This window comes from Saccopteryx leptura, chromosome 12, assembly GCF_036850995.1.
Source record: "Saccopteryx leptura isolate mSacLep1 chromosome 12, mSacLep1_pri_phased_curated, whole genome shotgun sequence".
Taxonomy (NCBI): Eukaryota; Metazoa; Chordata; class Mammalia; order Chiroptera; family Emballonuridae; genus Saccopteryx; species Saccopteryx leptura.
The window spans coordinates 13,344,002-13,367,653 of record NC_089514.1 but is presented as its reverse complement, the minus strand read 5'-3'; the positions used below and the strand labels follow the sequence as shown (position 1 = coordinate 13,367,653).

General features: G+C 38.0%; 1 protein-coding gene across 2 annotated transcripts in view; it reads left to right on the top strand.

Annotated features, from left to right (window-relative positions):
• The first annotated feature begins 294 nt into the window (after positions 1–294).
• The window catches only part of TAX1BP1 (Tax1 binding protein 1), a 56,913-nt gene continuing 33,555 nt past the window's right edge, over positions 295–23,652 (top strand). For both annotated transcript variants that reach the window (XM_066353683.1, XM_066353682.1), the window contains exons 1-5: positions 295–439; positions 7,369–7,534; positions 12,151–12,253; positions 17,166–17,353; positions 20,522–20,692. In XM_066353683.1, coding sequence (XP_066209780.1) covers positions 7,376–7,534; positions 12,151–12,253; positions 17,166–17,353; positions 20,522–20,692 — 621 coding nt within the window. In that variant the 5' untranslated portion in view covers positions 295–439; positions 7,369–7,375. The remainder of the gene's footprint in view (positions 440–7,368; positions 7,535–12,150; positions 12,254–17,165; positions 17,354–20,521; positions 20,693–23,652) is intronic.

The following is a 23,652-nucleotide window of genomic DNA, read 5'->3' as shown; positions in this document are numbered from 1 at the left end:
TAAGATATACGCAGCGACATGGTAATAGTTCATATACCTCGGGCCTAGCCTTTCCACTTAACCGAAAATTTACTTCACTTTCCGGTAAAGAAATAATCAAAAAGTCAAAAATGCAAATTCAAACAGATCCTGTTTGGTTGCGATTAGGTTTCAGAGCGACAACAACCGAGGGAAGAGGCCGGCTTGCAGCTGGACCGGTCGGGGACACCCGGGCAGCGAGACGGCGTCTCACGGCCTAGACCTGCCCAACCCGCGGTGGCGGAAGGGTTGGGCCTGTGGGCGGAAGCGACGTAATGCCAGCTTTGGACTCTAAAGGGGGGCGGGGTGTAGCCGGTCGCTGGAGGCTGGCGGTGGTGGCGGAAGAGGCTAGGCGGTTGATGGCGGCTCGGGCTGGGAAGCCTGTGTGAGGCTCCTTGCTCTGTCCGGAGCCCCTCACTGGGTAAGCGCTTTCTCCGGCCCCGTGCGGGGCGGACCCCAGCTGGAGCTGTTGGGGGACTCGGGAGACCCCCGTGCAGTCCGGGGGCCTGGCCGGTCTCTGGCATGGTCTCCGTGGTGACGAAGCAGCTGAGTGACGACGCTTTCCCGGTCGGGGACATCTTTCCTTCCCGACTGGGATTGGGGACAGAGGGCGAGCGAATTCGGTTCGCTGCGCTCCGGTTCGCAGCGGAGTTGGCGAAAGGCGCCGGGAGGCCCGGGCTAGGCCTTCCCAGTGTGGGGGCGCGTGTGGGGCGCGGGCTCTGGAGGGGGGCGAGGGACGCGGGGGGCGCCCCGGAGGAGCCGGGCCTGCCCGAGCCGCACTCTCGGGGGAGTGGTTCGGGGGCCGCGTGTGTGCCGCCGGCGTCGGTAAGTGCGGCCGGACAGCGAGGTCGGGTCCGGGAAGGGCGCTCGGGGGTGCTGGCGCCGAGTGAAACCCAAGTGTTTTGTTTTGAGTCGCCCGTGGGGGCGGGGCGGGGGCGGGGCCTGCGGGCGCCACCCACGCCCGGGGCCGGGCGGGGTGCCGGGCGCTGCGGCCTCACCTGGGTGCGGAGTGCGATAACGCTTCTCGCCGTCAGTCTGTTTGTTAATGGCCCCTCGTCCTCCCAGGGACCTTAACGGATCTTCCGGGGAGGGTCTCGTCTCTCTGTGGCAACTTTTCTTCATTTCGCAAATGCCCCCCCCCCCCCCCACGCCGGCACCCCGCAAGGCCGCAGTGTGTTGGCGAGTCCCGACTAGTGTTCGTGGCTTTGGAAAATCATTGTTTGAGAAGGGAGGGAAGTGGGTTGCGTGACTTACCCTATTGATAGTAGCTTTGTGTGAAAGCACTGTGGTGTTTGACATTTTACATATATTAGGTTTTAGGTTTCACAAAGTAGTAGTTGTGAATTAATACTGTCAGAGATTTAGATGGGAAAATCTTAATTTTTCAACTCTGCGTTCAGCTAGTTGCAAAATTTCTATAAACCATGCACGAACAGTTATTAATGATAATTTGGGGGCTAAATTCCAAAATCATTTAAAAAGATTATTTGATTAGCCTGTTAATCTAAATATGGCTTAATTGCCTTCAAAATGCTCTTCAGGTGTTAGGGCTGAGGACAGTCCTTTTGGTTTTTAGCAAGGGTGGGCTTAGGTTAGACCCTACTTCTTACTAGGGTTTATTTGTTTTTTTGTTTGTTTTGCAACTTCAAAGAACACTTTATTGCAGTTTTTGTTTTCTATCGATAGTTGTCGCTTTCTAAAATTGCACACTTCTGTGTACAATTATGGCTGCAGCCATTTGTGTAGAATTAACTAGTAAATACCTTTTCCTTAACAAAATAAGAGTTATTTAGGAATTTTAAGTTTCAACCTTTTTAATGATGTTAACTATGAAAGAGTCTAATGATGCTTTTCCGTACTACTTTGGGGGAAATTCTCTCAGGTGAAGTTTATTGGATTGTATTCTTTTGCAGTTTGGGTGCTTTTAAGTAAAATTTTGGCTGTGTGCAATTATGGTTGTTTAAAGTTCATTTTGCCCCATATAAATCTTTAGTAGAAGAAAAAAAATACCCTCCCCTCTAATATATATGTGGGCCAAGATTGTAGCTTTTTAGAAACCAACTTTTAAAACAATCTAAAAAGTAAAAGGTGGTGTGAGTGACACTTGAGCAGGGAACTAACTCACCTGTAAGGAGCTCAGGAGATAGACTCCTGGAAGAATGCAAATGAACAGATTGGGCCTTTTTGTCTGCCTCCCAGAAAGATTGCTAGTATTATTTTTCTATTGTGTAAATCAGCTACTAGTCTTTGAATTACATACAGTATGAATAATTGGAAACTATTCAAATGTCAGATACTTGTTTTCTTCAGATATTTCTCTGCCCTAGAGGACTAAGTTTGGAGATAATTTTAAAAGTTCATTTTATTATTATTAATTTTTTATTTTTGGTATTTTTCTGAAGTGAGGAGTGGGGAGGCAGAGAGACAGACACCCACATGCACCTGACCAGGATCCACTCAGCATATCCACCAGAGGGTGATGCTCTGCCCATTTGGGGCATTGCCCGGTTGCAACCAGAGCCATTCTAGTGCCTGCCTCAGCGCCCAGGCCAACTTTGCTCCAATGGAGCCTTGGCTGCATGTGGGGAAGAGGGAGATAGAGAGAAAGGAGAGGGAGAAGGGTGGAGAAGCAGATGGATGCTTCTGTGTGCCCTGGCAGGGAATTGAACCCAGGACTTCCACACCCCGGGACCGATGCTCTACCATTGACCCAACTGGCCAGGGCTAAAAGTTCGTATATTTTTAACTGAGGATATTTTAAAATGTTTGCTCGGTTTGTCAACCACTACATGTAAATGTGTTTTCATTATTAACCTCTGTTTACTCTGGTTTTACTTCTATTATGGATAGCATGGAAATATGTGTATTTTCAAACATACACAAAATGAGAGCAAAGTTAAAAAGAACTCTGTTTTGTTTATCTTGTTTTATTACCTCCTCTAACACATTTTTCCCCCCTTGAGTTTTAAAATCAAATCCAAGACACCAGGATATTTCACTTAAAATTAGTTTAGCATGTTTAACTGGTAAGGATAGAAAAAATGCAATCATCAAAATCATATTATTACACAGAACAAAATTACCTTATTTCTTATTCAATTTTAATTGTTAGAACTGGCAAATTATGTAAAATATTTACTTAAATTATAAAGCTTAATTTGATTATGCTTAATGCATAGAATTTTTTAGTATGGCTATTTTCTACTTTATTTGACTAGGGCTAACATTTTTTGGGCTAGTAAAATGAATTGATTATCAGGAGACACTGGAAAAATATTAAGATCTGTTGGGGCTTGAAGAAGTTTGAAGAGGAAGAGGTAGATATTAAAGATAACATTAAAGCGTACTATTCTCCCCAAATTTATTTCAGTTAACTGAGTGCCCACTGCCTATTACTTGCCTTTTCCCTTAAATATTGATGAATCCCCAGAATAACAAATTGACTTTTAGACCAAGGACTTTATAGTATTGAGTTTACAACATAACAGATATACAAGAACTCTAGAGATGTTAAACTTTAGGGAATGTATCAGGAAACACGGAAGAGGGCACCTCAGGCAGCATGTGTATGCATTTCAGACCTTGTTTCCCAGCCAGGTGTGACTGGCCCTTTAGTTCTGAAATTTTCACTTAGCCTTGGCTTGCATCTTAAGGTGCGCATGTTCTGGAGATGTGCTTGAGAGAAGGGGAGGAAACATTGGTATGGTAAAGCTGCTTGCGCTTCCTCTGTGTCTAGTGGCTATATTTCTTCTCCAACTGAGATGTAGTTTGATCTTTTTCTCAGTATGTTATTGAAGCTACACTTCCCAAGCATTACCACAAGGTGATGCAGTGACTTTGCATATTACTTCTCCACTGGGGTGTGTGTGTGTGTGTGTGTGTAAAGAGAGAGAGAATGCTTAGTGTATTATTAATCCACTTGTGAATCATCTTGGTACATCGATATTCTCAGTGAATGTCAATATTTTTACCAGCTTGCCTGCCTTTTCACCCCCTTCCTTATCTGTGCGAGCGAAGCATAAGAACTGTATGGGAGTTAGGAATTTCATTTTACTTTTAAAATGGGTTGATTCATGTTGTAATTACATTCAGGTTATATTTAGCCATGTTAACTTTTTTACGACTAGAAGATACTGGAATTTAATTTTAAAAAGTAAGGTAATAACAAGTTTAATGACTTGTAAACTTTCTATAGTTCTGATGACATTGAAAGTTTTTAAAGGGTTGTAGTGTTGGAGAAGGATTAATGAAGGTTATTAATAGGATGATCAGAAATCATTTCACTCGTCAGATTTATAGACCTGCATATGTTTAAAGTCTGATGTTAGGGGTTTTGTATTCAAAGCTTGAATTTGGGGGGGAGAGTTTAAAGTGAAATATGATGTTGATATATTTATTTAAAATAATGAAAATACATTTATATATACTAGTAAAAATTCAATCACTTTAGTTAAAAGTCTTTTCAAACATCGCTCCTGAGTATAGACTGAACTGTATGGGGAGGACTTTCTGAGCTGTTCAAGCATATACACACATATTTTCATGTTACTTTACACCTTACATACTTCAGTGAAGTAAAAGTGTAAGGTTGGATTATGAATTTTTAAAAAAAATTTTATTTATTTTAGAAGGGGAGGGGAGAGAGAGAGAAAAAAGGGGAGGAACAGGAAGCATCAACGCCCATATGTACCTTCACCAGGCAAGCCCGGGGTTTTGAACCGGAGACCTGAGCGTTCCAGGTTGATGCGTTATTCACTGCGCCACCACAGGCCAGGCGGATTATGAATTTTTAAATCACTATTGTTAATTGAGGTTAAACAAAAGTTTTCACTCCACTGCCTTGTGTGTTACGTTTTAAGGAAAAGTTTTCTTAAACCACTTTTAATTAAAATATGGAAAACCCATTCTAAACTAGCCTTACTTTCTCCTTACTGAATATCTTCCTCAGATAAACTTAAATGTTTACTCTCTTCGTAGAAAAATAATACTGATTCACTGCCTCATTTTTGGTAGTTGTATCTGTTAGAAGATATTGGTATCCTATAGTGAACATTTTTTCAAAACAGGAACCTAGGTGGGTCTTTATGAAGCCACTGACTTGAAAAGAGATTATTAGTGACTTCATTAGCATCATGACACCCCCCTCAGCCCAAATTAGGCAATTCAAAGAGACAAAGTAATAGAACTAACTCTTCACTTATTTTAGGCAGTGTTCCCAGTTTCTATAGGTTCTACTTTAAAAAAAAATTTCCTGAACGTTTTGGGTTACCAGCTGGAGGATGTTGACATTCAAGTGTTTCTGTGAAGTAGGTTGTTGGTAGTAGAGTGCTTTTGTTAGTGCAGAGGCAGGGGAGGATTGCTACTGAATGCGCTCTCTTTACCTCTGAATCCTGGCCAAACTCGGGTGGGAGAGGCTAACAGCCAGCCAGCCTGGTGTTCCACCAAAGTGGCTTGCAGGTTCAGGATCGACAGTCTCTTTATGGGATATCTAATACATTGTTTTAGGGGAGCAGAGAAGCAGAAGAGAGCACACAAAAGTGGGTATTTTCTAAAGTCCTTGTTATTTCAGAACCTTAAAATTACACCTTAGTATTTCAAACAGGTCAGCAAACAGTTGTAGAAGCGTATTGTCTTAGATCTTACTAGCAATAAAGACGTGTTAAAATATGAGTAGAGTTTACATCTGTGCTTGCCTTGTAGAAACTTCATTGATTTGTGAAGTAAATTAGATTAATTTGGCTAACAAAAAGTCTTGCTCCAGTTTTCCCCATTATTACAGATAGCCCTGTTTTGATGACTCAGAAGCAAGTGCTATAGGGTCAGTGCCGTAGTTTCAGTGCACTGTGGGATCATTAATTGTACTGAGTCTGGCAAACTGTATAGATAGCTTTTCTTTTTCTTTTTTTTTTTTTTTTTCTGAAGTAAGAAGTAGGGAGGCAGAGAGACAGACTCAGGCATGCGTCTGATGGGGATCCACCCGGGCATGCCTACTAGGGGCGATGCTCTGCTCTGCTGGGTGTTGCTCTATTGCTACTGGAGCCATTCTTGTACCTGAGGCAGAGGCCTTGGAGCCATCCTCAGTGCCTGGGCCAGTGGAGCCTTGGCTGGGGGAAGGGAAGAGAGATAGAGAGAGATAAGAGAGGGGGAAGGGTGGAGAAGCAGATGGGTGCTTCTCCCGTGTGCCCTGGCTGGTAATCAAACCCAGGACTTCCACATGCTGGGCCGATGCTCTACCACTGAGCCAACTGGCCAGGGTTGTATAGATAGCTGTTTGAAGTAAATCTTCAGTTGTATAATTTTTTTCAAAAGTAGGGCACAAGAAACATTTAGATGTTGTAGGTTTTTATAGTCTACTTAAACATTTATCTGCTGTCCAGTGCATGGTGTTCATTAAGCCACTGAGCGTTTACTAAATCTGAATTAGATTTTTTTATAGTATATATTTCATGTAAAAATACATACCTTTATTTTTAATCAGTAACTATATGGAAATTAATGGGGAAATGAAAACATGAGTCATTGAACCCAGAATGAAAGAGTAGAATCAGTATAGGTGGAGAGGAAATGAACAGGCTGAACTGTTTTAAGGAGACCAGCTGGGCTTTTACATCATTTGAGTGATCTGAAGAACCATGTACCAGAAGCCCAAGAAGGCGGAGGCTGGGTCTAGATATCTGCGGAATAAGGGGAAATGGTCATTGAGGCTTAGGTGGTTGGGGGTTGGTCAGAGTCTAAGTAGTGGTTCTTTGTCCTGACCACATACAAGATTAAGATTGAGAAGATGCTAAAAGAAAAATGCACACATGCATACAAACATGCCCACTCCCACTTCCAGAAAGTCATTGTCATTGTCTTTTTTTATTGTTTTAAAGATCCCTAATGATTCTAATGTGTCGCCAGGGTTGAGAAACACTGATTGGGGATCATAAACATGGGTGAGGAATGCCGCCACTGAGAGATTAGCATTTGTTACAGGAGCTAACAACCTGGGAGAGGGATGGAGTGGGTCAGGTTAGGGAGGAAAATAATGAAGTTAAGTGTCTAACACAGAAGCTCTTGGTTGCAAAAGAAGTGAAGGGCTAGGCTGTTCAAGAGAGTTGATAGTTGGGTTTTGAGTTTGGTTTAAATGCTTTTTAACCCTGATGTAATTTTGAGTCATGTTGGAAATTATATCCCAATTTGTCTGTTTTCACATTTAATCACATTTTTAAGGAGTTCCAATGTTAAAAATTGTGTCTTCCCAAAAAGTATGACATGTAAATATCCTTGTTTGCATTTAATAACATTTTCTGAAGTTGAAAGTTTTTCTTTGCTGATTATCATTCAACTTGTTTGATTTACTTGTTTCAGATTCACAATGACATCCTTTCAAGAAGTCCCACAGACTTCCAATTTTGCCCATGTCATCTTTCAAAATGTGGCCAAAAGTTATCTTCCTAATGCACACCTGGAATGTCATTATACCCTAACACCATATATCCAACCACATCCAAAAGATTGGGTTGGTATATTCAAGGTAAGAAAAACTTTCTGCATATTTCTTCCATCTGGGTACTCTCTTTCCTTTTAAGCAGGTTGATCAGTAGCTTATACTAATTTATACTAGTTCTGTCCATTAAGGGTCATTTCTGTAAAGGGGTCATTTTTATAAATGTCAAATGTAGAACGTTGGCATTTGTAAATGTAAACATTTTGTATTTAACAGTGGGATCGTATACAACAAATGTTGGGAACTTGATCCAGGCTTTCCTAGGATGAAAAGATTCAGCTTCACTTAAGGTTTTGTGACAAGTTTTTCAGAACCTTTTTTTTTCTTCAGTTTTCCCATCTTCTTCATTTCTTAGCTGAAAAAAAAAAGGGAAGACTAGAGCAGGAAAATGAGATAGAGGGAAAGGCATTCCTGACAGGAAAATGGTCCAAGGAAAGGCACAGAGGTGACAGTGTCCGTGAGGATGAGTCGGTGTGTCTAGAACGCAGGCTGCACTGAGGGAGCCCGGTGCCGTCAGGGTGGACTTGAGCTGCTTCTGTCCACGAAGGCCCGTTAGGGTTAGGCCGAACAGTCTGCAGACTTCTCTTACTGCCAGTGGGAAGTCTTTGTAAATGCAGGTATGTAGGTTGATATGTGATAAATTGTACAGTATTTCAAAAAGATGAATCTTTACCTTTTTCCTTCAGACTACTTATTTTTCATCTTTAGTTAATGGCCTGTTGCCTAAGCCAAAAGCTTGTGACTTTCCTTTTATATCTAGCCAAATGCCAATTCTGTGTACTTGACTGTGTATTACAAATTTCTGCATTTTTAATATCACGGCCCTAGTTCATGCCCTCCTTTTCTCTAAGACTATGGCAGCAGATCACCGTTTCTCTGCTTTTATTCCTGCACCCCATCTGTTCCTCAAACTGCTGTGGAAACTAGAATAGAAGCTGAAAATCTGAACATGCCTTCCTCTTGTTTGAAACTCTTAATGTTTTATCTATAGAATAATGCCAAGACCAAATAACTTAGTGTGCTATGTAGGGCTCCTTTATATCAGTCGTCCCCAACCTTTTTTGGGCCACGGACCAGTTTAATGTCAGAAAATATTTTCATGGACTGGCCTTTAGGGTGGGACGGATAAATGTATCACGTGACCGAGACAAGCGTCAAGAGTGTTAGACGGATGTAACAGAGGGAATCTGGTCATTTTTAAAAAATAAAACATCGTTCAGACTTAAATATAAATAAAATGAAAATAATGTAAGTTATTTATTCTTTCTCTGTGGACCGGTACCAAATGGCCCACAGACCGGTTCCGGTCCGCAGCTGGGGGGTTGGGGACCACTGCTTTATATAACTTGATCAACAGCTTCATTTCTTGTGATTGCTAGTTTTTGCTGCTTTGTTTTGTTTTGTTTTTGCTTTGGTAATGCTACACTATTATCTCTTAACTTGTGCACTCCAACGACTTTTTTATAAGCAATACATAAATGGATAAAATTGTGTAGAATACCCTTTTCATCTTTTTTGCGTGGATGAAACTTTAAAACTGAATAGGAAGTTCAAGCATGTTGTAAAAATTTCAGGATATATAGGAAGACTCAAGGAAGAAAATAAATCATGTTTTAATGCTATTACCTAGCAAAAACCATTGTTAACACATTGGCATATAGCTACATATAACTAAATAATGATTGTACACGTGTTGTATATAATAAAGTATACAAACATGGTACTAATGCATTGTGGGATTAATTGGAAACATTTTTAAATGTTTATCATTAAACAGTGTTTACTAAAAAACTTTCTCTTATTTTATTTGCTTGCCCACTTATTTCATAGGGTAAGTTCCTGGATGTGGAACTGACATGTTTTTGGCATTGCATGCTTTTAAACACTTCATGTGTACTGCACATTACCTTCTCTAATGACTTTGATATGATTTTGACAGGCAGTCAGGGAGAAGTGTCCAGACAGTAACTATAAGGGGGAAGGGATGAAAGTGTGTGGTATGCTTGAGAAAGCATTAAGGAATTTGGTATGCCTGGGATACCAGTTTCAGAAGATGAAAGGGAAAGTTTGGTTTGGATCAGGTTTTGGATTGTTTTAATATTTGGTTGAGGAGTAGGAATAAATAGTTTTTAAGCAGAGAATAGTGAAAGGGTTTAGAGGTGAACTTTAATCTTGCCATGCTTAGTAAGAGAAGTTGCAATTAGAGAATAGAGTCAAAGAGAATGTTTATAGACTATTTAGTTTTCTAGGTGAGATAACAAGGGCCTAAAGTAGAAAAGAAAATCAGTTATAGGTAATAATCCATAAGTAGAATCCATTGAGTTTGTCAGCACTTAGTTAAATGAATTGGGACTGCAACTCATTCATGGCTTGAGCATAAGGAAGAACAAAGTCATGAACTAAGTTGGGGAGGGCTTGACTACGGAGAAGATTTGGTCTTGCTTCTGTGGAAGACTGTCGTAGGGAAGAATTCCAAAGTGAGTATCATTTGGACAGGAAATTGGAGGTGGGTGGTGAATAGGAAGGGAAGAGGACAAAGGATAATCCCACGTGGTTTTGGGTGCATTACCGAAATGAATAACGGACCGTGAGCCTGGTTGGATATGGAAATGAGTGAAGTCATATAAGGGATACAGAATGGGTTTTATTTATTTTTTAGTTTTTACTGTTTCTCCATATTGACTGGTTTTAATTTTAACTAAAATATGTATATGTTTATTACTTTATACTTTGCAAAGATTTTAATCAGAACATTATAGTCCCCATTATACAGATCTGGGAACTGAGATCTGAAAAGAAATGACAAACTCAAAGTTATTAAACTTAGGAGCTGATATTTGAACCTCGTGTAAACTGGCATTCAAAAATTATTCTCTGACTGTTTGGTTAAGTTGAGAGATCTGGTAATTCAAAGTAAGCAACAGTCTAATAAGTTCAGTATGCATTTTAAGGCGTGATATAATTGAAGTGAAAATACAGGAAAAATGTAAAACTCTACCTGATGCATTATTTTTATTATGAAACCTCACATGAGTTGCAATAAGATATTTTGTCACACTGTATTTGTTTTATTGTTGTTTGTGTTTATGAATTTGATTTGGTCTTAGTTGTATAGGTTTATTAGCCTAAGGAAATTTACTTAACATTCACGCTTAGTATAAATTAAACTACCTTATAATTAAAATATTTTGTATTACACTTAAGGTCTGTAAGATTTTTTTAATCTTTAGAAAGGAGTCTTGCAGTTCTCATGTTTCAGAGATACTACTCTTGAAGAAATTGGGAGTGCAAAGTAATTGTCATGTCCAAAGTCATGTAGGCGCACAAAGCCAGATCAGTTCTTTTCTCACTGCATCATACTGCCAACCAGATTGCAAAACAAAGCAAAACAAAGGAACAATTTTAACTTCCTGGTGTGGAAGTGAATCTGAGCAATGATTTTTTGCCTAAATATTGTGTTTCAAGCTTCTGTTTTCTTTTTCCTTGTTTCTCCTTTTCATATTTTTCTTCCTTCTGTTACTTGTTTTCTTGCCTTGGTCCCTCAGCCCTGTCTTCTTTTTCAATGGAATTTATTGTGACATTGATGGAACAAAATTACACAGGTTCAGGTGCACAATTCCATAACATATCATCTGTACATTGTAGTGTGTATTGACCACCTGAAGTCAAATCTCCTTCCATCACCATCATTTTCTGCTTTAAAAAGATATTCTCCTGTTGTAGAGGAAATTATAATTTTAAAAAACTTGAAACAAAACAAAATTTAAAAGATAGAGATGACCAGCAGCCCCATATATCCCTACCTAATAACAGCAGTTAGCTGTGTAAATGTCATGATCACTAAGTTGATAGTACCACTTCCTATTGGGTTGTGACCTACAGTTTGAAAACACTCTTAATTCTGACTTAAAACATAAACTACTCATATAAGTTGCTTAAATTCTTGCAGCTTCAGTATTTTGTAATCTGTAATCCTTAGTGCCAATCAGAATTATAGAATGTACTTATACTCTAACATGGTGGGTTATTCATTATTTCATGTAATATTACTGACAAATAGATTCTTAGTGCTTGCTTAAACATCACTTATCCATATTTAATACAGTACCATTGTCCTTCTAGAAAAGACACATATATAGTGCATACATGTAAGTGGAAAATGTTTGAGATAGGTTTATTTGTATATTTAAGCATCTTGGTAATAAAGTCCTTTTTATAAAGTTTACCAATTGGCTGCAGGCATGACTTACTAAAAGATGAAAGATTAGAAAAGTCAGTGGGTTTAAGAGGGCGGGGCCTAATTAAACACTTAAATATGAGGCATAAAATAAAGTTTTAAAACTTGTTTAGTGAAATTATATTTTAACCAAATGTAAGTTCTTATATTTGATACTACGATTTTCCTTGAGAAATTGCATTTTAATACAGAGTAGAAACTTGACTGTTCAATTTATATAGATTTTTATAGCAATAGGTTATAGCTTAATAAAAAATCATAAAATTTGACATGCTTGTTAAAATACTGTGATTTGTAAATATATTAACCTGTATGTTTAACTTGAGGATGCAGTAAAAACAATAGCTGTAAGAGATCACTCTGATACTAAAATGCTCACTAATAATCTTCATGTTGTTTCCGTTAGGTTGGATGGAGTACTGCTCGTGATTATTACACGTTCTTATGGTCTCCTATGCCTGAACATTATGTAGAAGGATCAACAGTCAATTGTGTATTAACATTTCAAGGTAAGAATTGAAAACTGCAGAATCTGATGAAATTAGGTAATTTATTATTAATAAAAATGTATACCCATTGTAATTATTCTACTTAGGCATATTTATACCACCGTTGAATTCATTAGTATCTTTTTTTAGCAAAAGTCATAAAGTAAATATCTACCATAGGTCACATGACATTTTATGTAGACATTGCAATTTTTTTTAGCTTGTTAACTTTCATTGAAGAGTTGTTTCTTACCAGCTCTTTACTTTTGATAGTTTCTTCCCAAATGAGAAAACAATGCTATTACTGTTATTAGAATAATATAACAAATTAGAGGTGACAAAAATACAGGGGTGGGCAAAAGTATATATGTTTACAATTGTGAGTATGTAAAATGGTTTATTGTATTACTATTTATTGTATTATTTTTCATAAACCAATGTAAACCTGCTTTTGCTCACTCCTGTATTCTGCATAAAAACCACAAAGATGATTAACAGGGTTTATAGAGTAGTTATTCTGTAGGGAAAGTTGCCTATAAAATGGATATACATTAAGTGAGTTATGTAAAATTTATTCTTGTTTTAGCTTAGCATTATGTACACTTTTTTTAAAAGTCTTATTTAAAAACCTATTACAGAATTTGCAGCAGAGTAAATTTAGTATTATAATTGTACTGGCTTTGGGTTGTATTAAAGCAAAATCTTAGTTTTGTTTATGCCCTAGATTCCTTTTGGTTTAGTGAAGTTAATGGATTCTGTCTCAGTATAATATTTTAACACATATAAAATGCACAGCATTGCAGAGGAAACCAATAATATTCCATTGTATGAACACAAAAACATTTCCTTGTATACTGTGTCAAGAAACATATTCCGAGGATAAAATTTGTACTGTGATATAGGCAAAGATTTAGGTTCTCTGTTTTAAGGTTTAAGAAAAGTTACGATTTATATGGGTAGTTTATGTTTTAAGTCAGTCTTTTTTAAAAATAATCAAATTCAAGTGTTTATTAGAACTGATTTTATTATTGTGACACTTGTTCTTAAAAGTCATGGGTTTATTTCCAGTCATTTTTAATATGATTAGTCTTGTAATAAATAAGTTAACTTACTGACTGTATTATATTGACTAATGAATTTGTTTATTAGTGACAGCAAAAAGTTTAAATGCAGTAAATAAAAAGGAGAAAAATATCCAGCTTATTTCTATTTATACTTTAAAAGCATTTAGAGAGAGCTAAGTATAAATACAGTAACTTTCACAAGTTTTTGAAAATGCATCATGTTAATTTTTACTTTGAAATTCAGAAATAGAAATGTCTTACCTGCTTAAAACCTGTTTGTTACATTAAAAAGGCAGGGTAGAATCATGAAAAACTTATTTTAAACTTTAAAAAAAATTTTAAACACAATCCAAATCACTGTTCATTTTATGGATAAGTTATGAGAATTGAAAAATGCAAAACCGAACAACTAACAAAAATACATAAATAAGTTTTCTTAAAGAATCCTTATTTGTTTATTATAATTTGACTGATTGCTAATGTCACAGGCTATAAAATTTGACTTGGAGCTTGGTTTTTACTGTTTTCTACTTTAAACTAAAAATAAGGGTAGTGGCTACTTGCAGAGTTACTGAGCCATAATAGGTTCATTAGTAGATATTAGGAGTTCTTAAAACTTAAAAAAATACCTTGCCAGAAGTACCGCTGTATTACTCTTTTAAAAACTTTATATTTTAAAATAATTTTAGATGTAAAGCTGCAAAAATAGTACGTAGAATTTCCTTATATTCTTAACCTAGCTTCTCTTAATTTTAACATCTTGCATAATTATAGTACATTTATTTTAAAAACCAGGAATTTAACATTAATATAAGAATACTTTTGACTAAAGTACAGACCTTATTCAGATTTCACAAGTGTTCCTAGTAGTGTTCTTTTTTTCTGTTTCTATATTCACTCCAAAATCCCTCAGTGCATTTAGTTGTCATAGATTCTTAGTCTCCTCCAATCTGTGACAGTTCCTTATTCTGTCATTGTCTTTTTCATGACCTTTTTGTTTTTTGATATATGTTCCTTTTCTTTGTGTTTTTCTGATGTTTTGTGATGATTACATTGAGCTTATATGTTTTTAGGAAGAATACCATGGAAGTAACGTACCCTTTCCAGTGTGTTGTATCAGGGAGTACTTGATGTCCATATATCTTATTACTGGTGATACTGATCTTGATCACTTGGTTAGGGTGGTGTCTGTGGGTTTTTCCACTGTAGAGTTAGAATTTTTCTCTTTGTAATTAATGAATATTATAGGGGAGCTACTTTGAAACTAAGGAATTATTTTTCTCCTCAAACTTTTACTCATTTTAGTATCTATCACTGGATCTTGCTCACAATTGTTATATTTAGAAATAGGTTAGGAAAATTCCCCTTTTCCATGGACTCATGGATATTTATTTTATTCTATGAAATCTAATACGATCATAGTTTTGTTTCTCAGATTGTTCTAGTTTTCTCTGGTCATGGGGTCTCCATCAGATGGGCTCCTTTGTTTTTTGACATTCCCTTCCCACTTGTTTTTAAATGACTTCCTTTTCCTTTCAAGCACTGGAAGGTGTGCTAGGCTTACCCTTGTATTTTCTCTGCCTCTCCCTCTTGTTTCTAAAAACAAAGGACAACTTTTTTTTAAGAATGAGTTCAAATTAAGTAGGTAATCATAATAATGAGACCGAACATTTTAAGATATGAAAGAATTTCTGGGTAGATAGTGACATCCAAGTTAAGATGTATATATTCATTTTTGTATGTTCATTTCACAGTCGTTTAATGCATCCTTTATACACATCATTCTGGGGTGGGAGGTTCCAAAATTTTTATATTTCTGATGTCTTTTTTATTTTTTTATTTTTCTGAAGTTAGAAGTGGGGAGGCAGTCAGACTCCCACATGTGCCCGGCCAGGATCCACCCGTCATGCCCACCAGGGGGCGATGCTCTGCCCATCTGGGGCGTTGCTCCTTTGAGGCTGGAGCCGTTCTAGCACCTGAGGTGGAGGCCTTGGAGTCATTCTCAGCGCCCAGGCCAACTTTGCTCCAGTGGAGCCCTGGCTGTGGGTGAGGAAGAGAGGGATAGAGAGGAAGGAGAGAGGGAAGGGTGGAGAAGCAGATGGGTGCTTCTCCTGTGTGCCCTGACTAGGAATCGAACTCGGGACCTCCACACACTGGGCTGACACTCTACCGCTGGGCCAACTGGCCACGGCCTAAGATCTTGATATAGACTATAAAGGATGTGTATAATGAATAGTCACAGAGTATTTGGTGGAGCTCTTTTTTTTTTAAAGACTTTATTCATTTTAGATATGGGAGAGAGAGAGAAGGGGAGAAGGAGCAGGAAGCATCAACTCCCATATGTTCCTTGACTGGGCAAGCCCAGGGTTTCAAACCAGTGACCTCAGCATTCCAGGTTAACACTTTATCCACTGCGCCACCACAAGTAGGCGGTGGAGCTCTTTTTTTTAGTGTAAAACATATCATGGGAACTTTGGAGAGGAGGTAAATTAATTTTGACCTAAGATAATCCAGCAAAATTTAAAAGAGAAGGTAATAATTGAGTTGAAGAAAGAAGGGACAAGTATTGAACATACATTGTTTGTCAGAGAATGGGCTAGACGGTATACATGCATTATCTGTAGATACTTTGGAACTCTGAGATAGATGGCTTTGTGTCTGTTTTACAGATAAGAAACCCCGGGGCTCAGGGAGGTTAAGTGAATAATAGTTAGCGGTACAGCTGGATTTCCAGAGTAAATCTGTAGTTCCACAGCGTAGTTTTGTTCTACAGCATCAGCGGACCTCATCCTCTTCTCCACCACACGGTTTGTATGTGTAGCATGTTCCTTTTTTTAATATCTTCCTTTTACATGTATTGAACTGAGGGAAGATTTCTTTAAATGGCATATTCTCACCCTTATTTCTTCTGGATTTTTATGCTGGTACTTCCCTTCTCCTCTAACCTCCCTGTCATTGGAACCTACATATTTGACACTCAGATTAGTTTTGCTCTTAAGATTAGAGGATGCTCTGGGAATGTAAGTTTAGACATAAAATAAGAAAAATTTAGGCATGTAAAAGGAAGAAAGGAAAGTCTGGTTTGATAATTTATGAATGATAAGAGGAGAGACCTATCTTAAATGCCTAGAACAGGGTCAGGAATGGGAGGAGATGGCGAGTATTGTTAAATCAGATAACATTTATTATAGGAAGTTAAATAATTTTTGGCCCTGGCCGGTTGGCTCAGCAGTAGAGCGTCGGCCTGGCGTGCGGGGGACCCGGGTTCGATTCCCGGCCAGGGCACATAGGAGAAGCGCCCATTTGCTTCTCCACCCCCCCTCTCCTTCCTCTCTGTCTCTCTCTTCCCCTCCCGCAGCCGAGGCTCCATTGGAGCAAAGATGGCCCGGGCGCTGGGGATGGCTCCTTGGCCTCTGCCCCAGGCGCTAGAGTGGCTCTGGTCGCGGCAGAGCGACCCCCCGGAGGGGCAAAGCATCGCCCCCTGGTGGGCAGAGCGTCGCCCCTGGTGGGCGTGCTGGGTGGATCCCGGTCGGGCGCATGCGGGAGTCTGTCTGACTGTCTCTCCCCGTTTCCAGCTTCAGAAAAAAAAACAAAACAAAACAAAACAAAAAAAGTAAAAAAAAATAAAATAAATAAAAAAATAATTTTTAAAAAGATTTTATTTGTTGATTTTAGAGAGGGGATAGAGAAAGAGAAGAGGCGTGGGAAGGAGCAGGAGGCATCAACTTATAGTAGCTGTTTCTTATATTGTGCCTCAACAGGGCAAGCCAGGGTTTTCAGCTGGCGACCTCAGTATTCCAGGTCGACGCTCTATCCAATGTACCGCCACAGGTCAGGCTAATAATTTTGGTTTGTTAACTTCCTCCTAGGGTATTACCTCCCAAATGATGATGGAGAATTTTATCAGTTCTGCTATGTTACCCATAAGGGTGAAATTCGTGGGGCAAGCACCCCTTTCCAGTTTCGAGCTGCTTCTCCAGTTGAAGAGTTGCTTACTATGGAAGATGAAGGAAATTCTGACATGTTGGTGGTGACCACAAAAGCTGGACTTCTTGAGGTTGGTACCAACAGTGAGCTAGTGATTTATAGATAATTTTAAGAACAGAGCATCTAAGAATGTGTTAGTTGGCATTTTAAGAATTTTCAGGTTATGGAACAGTATAACCTAAAAAGCAAATGATTTAAACTAAAATAATAAACTTAGCAGGTTATTTTTGAAATACTTTAAAAGCTTCTGTCACAATTATATTGATTTCACTGTGGCAGGGGCTGTCCCTAGGGCCTATCAGTATTTTGTGCATAGTAGATGAGCAGTAAATCACTATTGAAGGAATATTCCCTCACTGTAATCTTTCTTCTTTGGTGGTAGCCTAGTCAATTAATTGTAGAATAGTGCAGCTTTAGCGGGTGAAGCTGGAGGGAAAGTGGTATAAAGCAGTAAATCTGTCATTGGATGTAAACTTTATTTTCCTGTACCATGAGCATGCTGGATCCCAAATGTGGCGGTGAGTCAGGGAAGCAGCCCAGTCTCTTCAGTTTGGAGTGAAGATTTTTATAATGATTTTCTTTCCCCCGTCCTCTGATCAAATGAACAAGCATGGATTAACCATAATTAAAAAAGGAAAGGTGAAAAGCTTCTTCCTATTAATTGCATAGTTTGGAGTCATTGTATTGGCTTCAATAGAAGTTTACTGTGCAGATGTCTAATAATGCTTTATATCTTAATTTTTAGTAGTTATTAGTAAGAAAATAGAACAATATTCTTATTTCAAGATAATTCTTAATATCTTTACCCTAAACCTAAGTACTAGAATGTTACATTTGCATTTCTATGGAAAAACAGCTTCTTTAATTGATTCAACATACAATAATTGGTTAATTTACATTCACATTTAGTCTGTGACAGGTCATTGCTTTTTCTTAAGCGTCAGATGAATTATATGTATATAAATGTTTTATGTCTCTGATTTTATCTTACCTTCAAAAACAGATTAGAGAAAAAAACAAGCGGTTATAGATACAATACATACTTTAAATGAGGCAAATTAAGAAGGCTTGTAGGAACTAGTAATTTTTTGTGAATTCTTCCCTATCTTTTCTTCCCTCTTCCAGAAATTCCTCTCTTATCTTAAATAAAGAAATGTAACTTTTATGGGGTGACTAAAACATTTTGTGTTGACAACTGCCTGATGATCAAGGCGTTTAGCCTGGTATTTGACTGTTAGTCAGAGATGCTTAAACAAGCCTGGCTCTTAAGAAGAATGCAGTTAGTTTATATTGCAGCTTTTTGAATATTCGTTAGCCCACCCTGATTTCAGCCAGGAGAAAAATGGGCATTTTGACATCTACATCTCTTCTGTGCACTTTTTCTAAGTAAATTGGAATATTGTACAATTTCTTTTGTTTCCTTCTACTTTATATAAAGGAAATATAAATATCTCTTAGGGAAATATTTCAGAGATAAAATATTTTTGTGTTCTGACCAGCTTTTGGAGAAGTCTTTTGAATTTCCAAATTCATTAAAAATATTTAATGATTTTATCTAAAACTTCACAAAATTATTACAAATGGGGGACATATAGAGTAGTGTTGACATTAAAAATGATTAATGAAACATAACCCTACATTGTGTGAATCTTGACTGGATCTTAGAGTTTTAAAAAAATTGATAGTTTGGGTGTAGTGGAGGATATTTATGGACCGTCTGTTGGATGTTATAAAATTATTCCTTTTCTTGGCTATTACAGTGGTAGTGGTTGAATAGGAAACTGTTCTTATTAGAAGACGCTTGCTATAAGTACTTAGGGGTGAAGTTTTTTTCAAATGGTTTAGTCCCCCCGCCAAGAGAAAATTACATTAGTAAACTTAAGTACTGAATATAAAGGGAGGTAAAATAAACACGGAAAAATATTAAGTGAATTTTGATGATGGGTGTATGGGTTTTCATTGTAAAATTTTAACTGTTATGTACTTGAAAGATTTCAGAATACAAAATTGGGGCAGAAATATTGACTTGTATGTATTTTTATCTAATTTCAATTTCTTCTAAAAATTTCTACTTAAGGTTCAATAAACTCTTCAGATAGTATGTGCTAATTGAATCACTGGGAAAATGTGGTTCTTTTATATTTCTTTTTGTACCATATCAAGATGTATCTATGTTTTCAAGCTGTCAGAAAATTTAGAGCCAAAAGTAATTTAAAAAAAAAATAGGCAAGATACAAAGGAAAGTCAGTGAATAAAGGTTTCTATTTGGAGGGCATTTACTTCTGTCATTTTCATTTGGCATGATGAATGAGGTAGAAGGGTCATTCTAAAAATTTTTAGCCATTCAACTTTTATAAAAGCCATTTTAGAGTTTAATCAGTTTGTTTCCATGACCCCAGAAAACTGACTTGGGGTATAACAGTATTGTGGGAAAACATTTTATTTCAGCTGTGTGTATTGCCTCCTGTGTGATGTCTTCCTCTGAATGTATAGTCTTCCTCTGTTAGAATCATTGATTTCTGGCTGTAAGAGAAATAGTAACGATTTCATTTACTACTCTTTTAGGTCTCTTAATTTAGTAATTTTTTAGACTATTGGGAGTTTAGATTTTCCAGAACTGAGAGTAACCGTTAGTATTCCTATAGTCATCAATTATATTAATATATTGTTATAGTTTGCATTTTTATCAAATTTGTGTTTACTTATAAAGTTTGTTTTCTTTAGCCACAAAGAGGCCATTATTTATAGAAATGTGTTCCTCAGTATCTTAGTTAAAGAACCAAAACTCTTGATAGTAATCCCATAGATAAAGGCCTTATGTGACATAAGGGAAGTTCTTAATAGATTCTATCATTTCCCGTAAATATGCATTTAAGAAGGGGTATACATTTTCTTCTTGATTATTACTCAAGGTAAAAGCTGAAAGTTAAATCACTTCTGAAATTTTATGCTTTGTTTTTAGTATTGATTTGAAAAGTGATTAATAGGAAACTTTATAATAAAATTCATTAATTTTGTACCTTTAATTTGTTTCTTCTTTGCTTAACTAAAAGAAGGTTTAAATTGATGATTCATGAACTTTTCTGCCTGAACAGAAAAATCTCTAAAAATGGCTGATTGATACAAAGTAGCATGTAAAAAATTTTTCTGTGAATTTCTTTACTACTTTTTTTGAAATGGAAAGCAATTTGTAACATATTCTAGGATTATAGAAAACAATGAGTTTTTTGTTTTACAGTTGAAAATTGAGAAAACCATGAAAGAAAAAGAAGAGCTGTTAAAGTTAATTGCTGTTCTGGAAAAAGAAACAACACAACTCCGAGAACAAGTTGAAAGGCTGGAGAAAGTGCTGAGCTATGAAAAGGAGAGATGTGAAGAAAGATGCGAACAACTGCTAGCAGAGCACAAGGTTAGTTGTGTCTTGCATAATTGATAGGAGTTGATACAGTATATGGCCTGAAACCCAGGTTTTTCAAGATCCAAGCCAGTTAAAGTGAGTGAAAACCCTGTGTTGAAAAAAAAAGCCATAGGCCTGACCAGGCGGTGGTGCAGTGGGTAGAGCGTCGGACTGGGATGCAGAGGACCCAGGTTCGAGACCCCGAAGTCGCCAGCTTGAGTGCGGGCTCATCTGGTTTGAGCAAAAGCCCACCAGCTTGAACCCAAGGTCGCTGGCTCCAGCAAGGGGTTACTCGGTCTGCTAAAGGCCTGCGGTCAAGGCACATATGAGAAAGCAATCAATGAACAACTATGGTGTTGCAATGTGCAATGAAAAACTAATGATTGATGCTTCTCATCTCTCTCCGTTCCTGTCTGTCTATCCCTGTCTATCCCTTTCTCTGACTCTCTGTCTCTGTAAAAAATAAATAAAATTAAAAAAAAAAAAAAAAAAGCCATAGCGGGATTGCTCAGTTGGTTAGAGCAGTGGTCCTCAACCTTTTTTGGGCCATGGACCGGTTTAATGTCAGAAAATATTTTCACGGACTGGCCTTTAGGGTGGGACGGATAAATGTATCACATGACCGAGACAAGCGTCAAGACGGATGTAACAGGGAATCTGGTCATTTTTTAAAAATAAAACATTGGCCCTGGCTGGTTGGCTCAGTGGTAGAGCGTCAGCCTGGCGTGCAGAGGTCCCGGGTTCAATTTCCGGCCAGGGCACACAGGAGAAGCGCCCATCTGCTTCTCCACCCCTCCTCCTCTCCTTCCTCTCTGTCTCTCTCTTCCCCTCCCGCAGCGAGGCTCCATTGGAGCAAAGATGGCCCGGGCTCTGGGGATGGCTCCTTGGCCTCTGCCCCAGGCGCTAGAGTGGCTCTGGTCACAACAGAGTGACACCCCGGAGGGGCAGAGCATCGCCCTCTGGTGGGCAGAGCGTTGCCCCTGGTGGGCGTGCCGGGTGGATCCCGGTGGGGCGCTTGCGGGAGTCTGTCTGACGGTCTCTCCCCATTTCCAGCTTCAGAAAAATACAAAAAAAAAATAAAAAAATCATTATTCAGACTTAAATATAAATAAAACGGAAATAATGTAAGTTGTTTATTCTTTCTCTGCGGACCGGTACCAAATGGCCCACGGACCGGTACTGGTCCGCAGCCCGGGTGTTGGGGACCACTGGGTTAGAGCATCGTCCTGAACTGCAGAGGTTGCCAGTTTAATCCCCAGTCAGGGCACATACAGGAACAGATTGATGTTCCTGTCTCTCTCTCCCTCTCCCCTTCCTCTCACTAAAATCAATAAAAATTAAAGAAAAAAGAAAAAAATAGCACTTAGAACAAGATATTTATATAATAAAAAGGCAAGTTTCTATCCACCTTCTGACACAGCTTCTTTTATGTTGTAAATGATTAAAAATTGGATTTTTGGTACCAGGTTTGATGACATAGTACCTGACAACTATTTCTAAATGCTTTATGTCTAATGGTAGAATATTTGATTGATTTTGAGGGGAGGGGTTGAGATACAATTAGGAATGATCAACACTGAATAAGGGAAAATAGAATAAAGTAGTTAAATTACTTTCCCAAAGAGCAGAATTCAGTAAACTGACATGTAGTGTTAGACAAAATTTTGAAATTCTTGATGTGAGAAATCTTGTAAATTATCCTAAAATCATCTAATTAATAATGATGCAATCTCCTGAGCTAAAAAAAAAAAAAGAGCAGTGTAAGTATGAAGCAGTGTTGTTTCATTAGAGATAACAAGTGGATCTTACAGCCAAAATAAATGGGGGTGGGGGAAGCTGTAACCTAATCATTGACTTGTTTAATATTTTCACAAGAACATATCACAAGAAAAAGTGATTTATTAGTTTTGACAAACTTATACAGATTGTGATTTTCTGTTACAATCTCACAACTAATCAGATATATTTATGTATGTTGACAGGATTGACCTATTGTTTTCTAAGGATGGAGTGTATTCCATTATTTGACAAGGCTTAGAGCAATTGCTTGATAAAATGTGAAGAGATTAAAGAAAAAAAAAAAACACAGACACAAGCAGTGTAGAGGTGGCAGGAGGGAAAGGGGGGTAGTGGAAAGTAGAGGGGTATAGATGGTGATGGAGGGAGACTTGGCAATGTACAGATGATGTAGAATTGTACACCTGAAACCCGTATAATTTTATTGACCAATGTCACCCCAATAAAGTTAATAAAAAATTTAAAAATAATTGTTAACCATTAGTGCAGCAATTCTCAACAATTTTAATACTCCAGCGCAGTGGTTGTGTATTGCATACCTCTGCAGAGATGCTATCAAACGGCATAAATTCTGAAAAGATTTCTCGTGCCTTGTTCTGTTTGAGGATTGCTCCTTGGAGTTAGAGGGAAAACAATGTGTATAATTATAAGTCTCCTTATAAATATCTGTAGTCTTCTGTCTTTTTTTCTTTCAAGATTTTATTCATTGATTTTTAGAGAGAGGAGAGAGGAGGGCAGGGGGAAGAGCAGGAAGCATCAACTCGTAATGATTGCTTCTTGTATGTGCCTTGACCAGGCAAGTCCACGGTTTCCAGCCAGTGCCATCAGCACTCCAGGTCAATGCTTGTCCTCCACGCCACCACAGGCCAGACTTCATCTCTGTTTATGTGAACATGAGCCTTGTTAGTTGAAAGTAGGCAGTTACTCTCCCAGTTGTACTCTTGGGGAACAGGTGGTGTCCTGCAGTAGGAACAGGACAGGCTGTTTGGCTAAGGAACCAGGTTTTTAGAACTTTTATAGCAGGTACACCAAATAATAAAATATAATAAAATCTCATCCTATGTGCCTACCTTGGCTATTAGGGCATTCAGATAATTTTTTTATTCAGTCAATTTATCTCTCTTGCTGTTTTTGTATAATTGTATTCTTTTTCTCTGTAGTCTTTAAACTTTTCT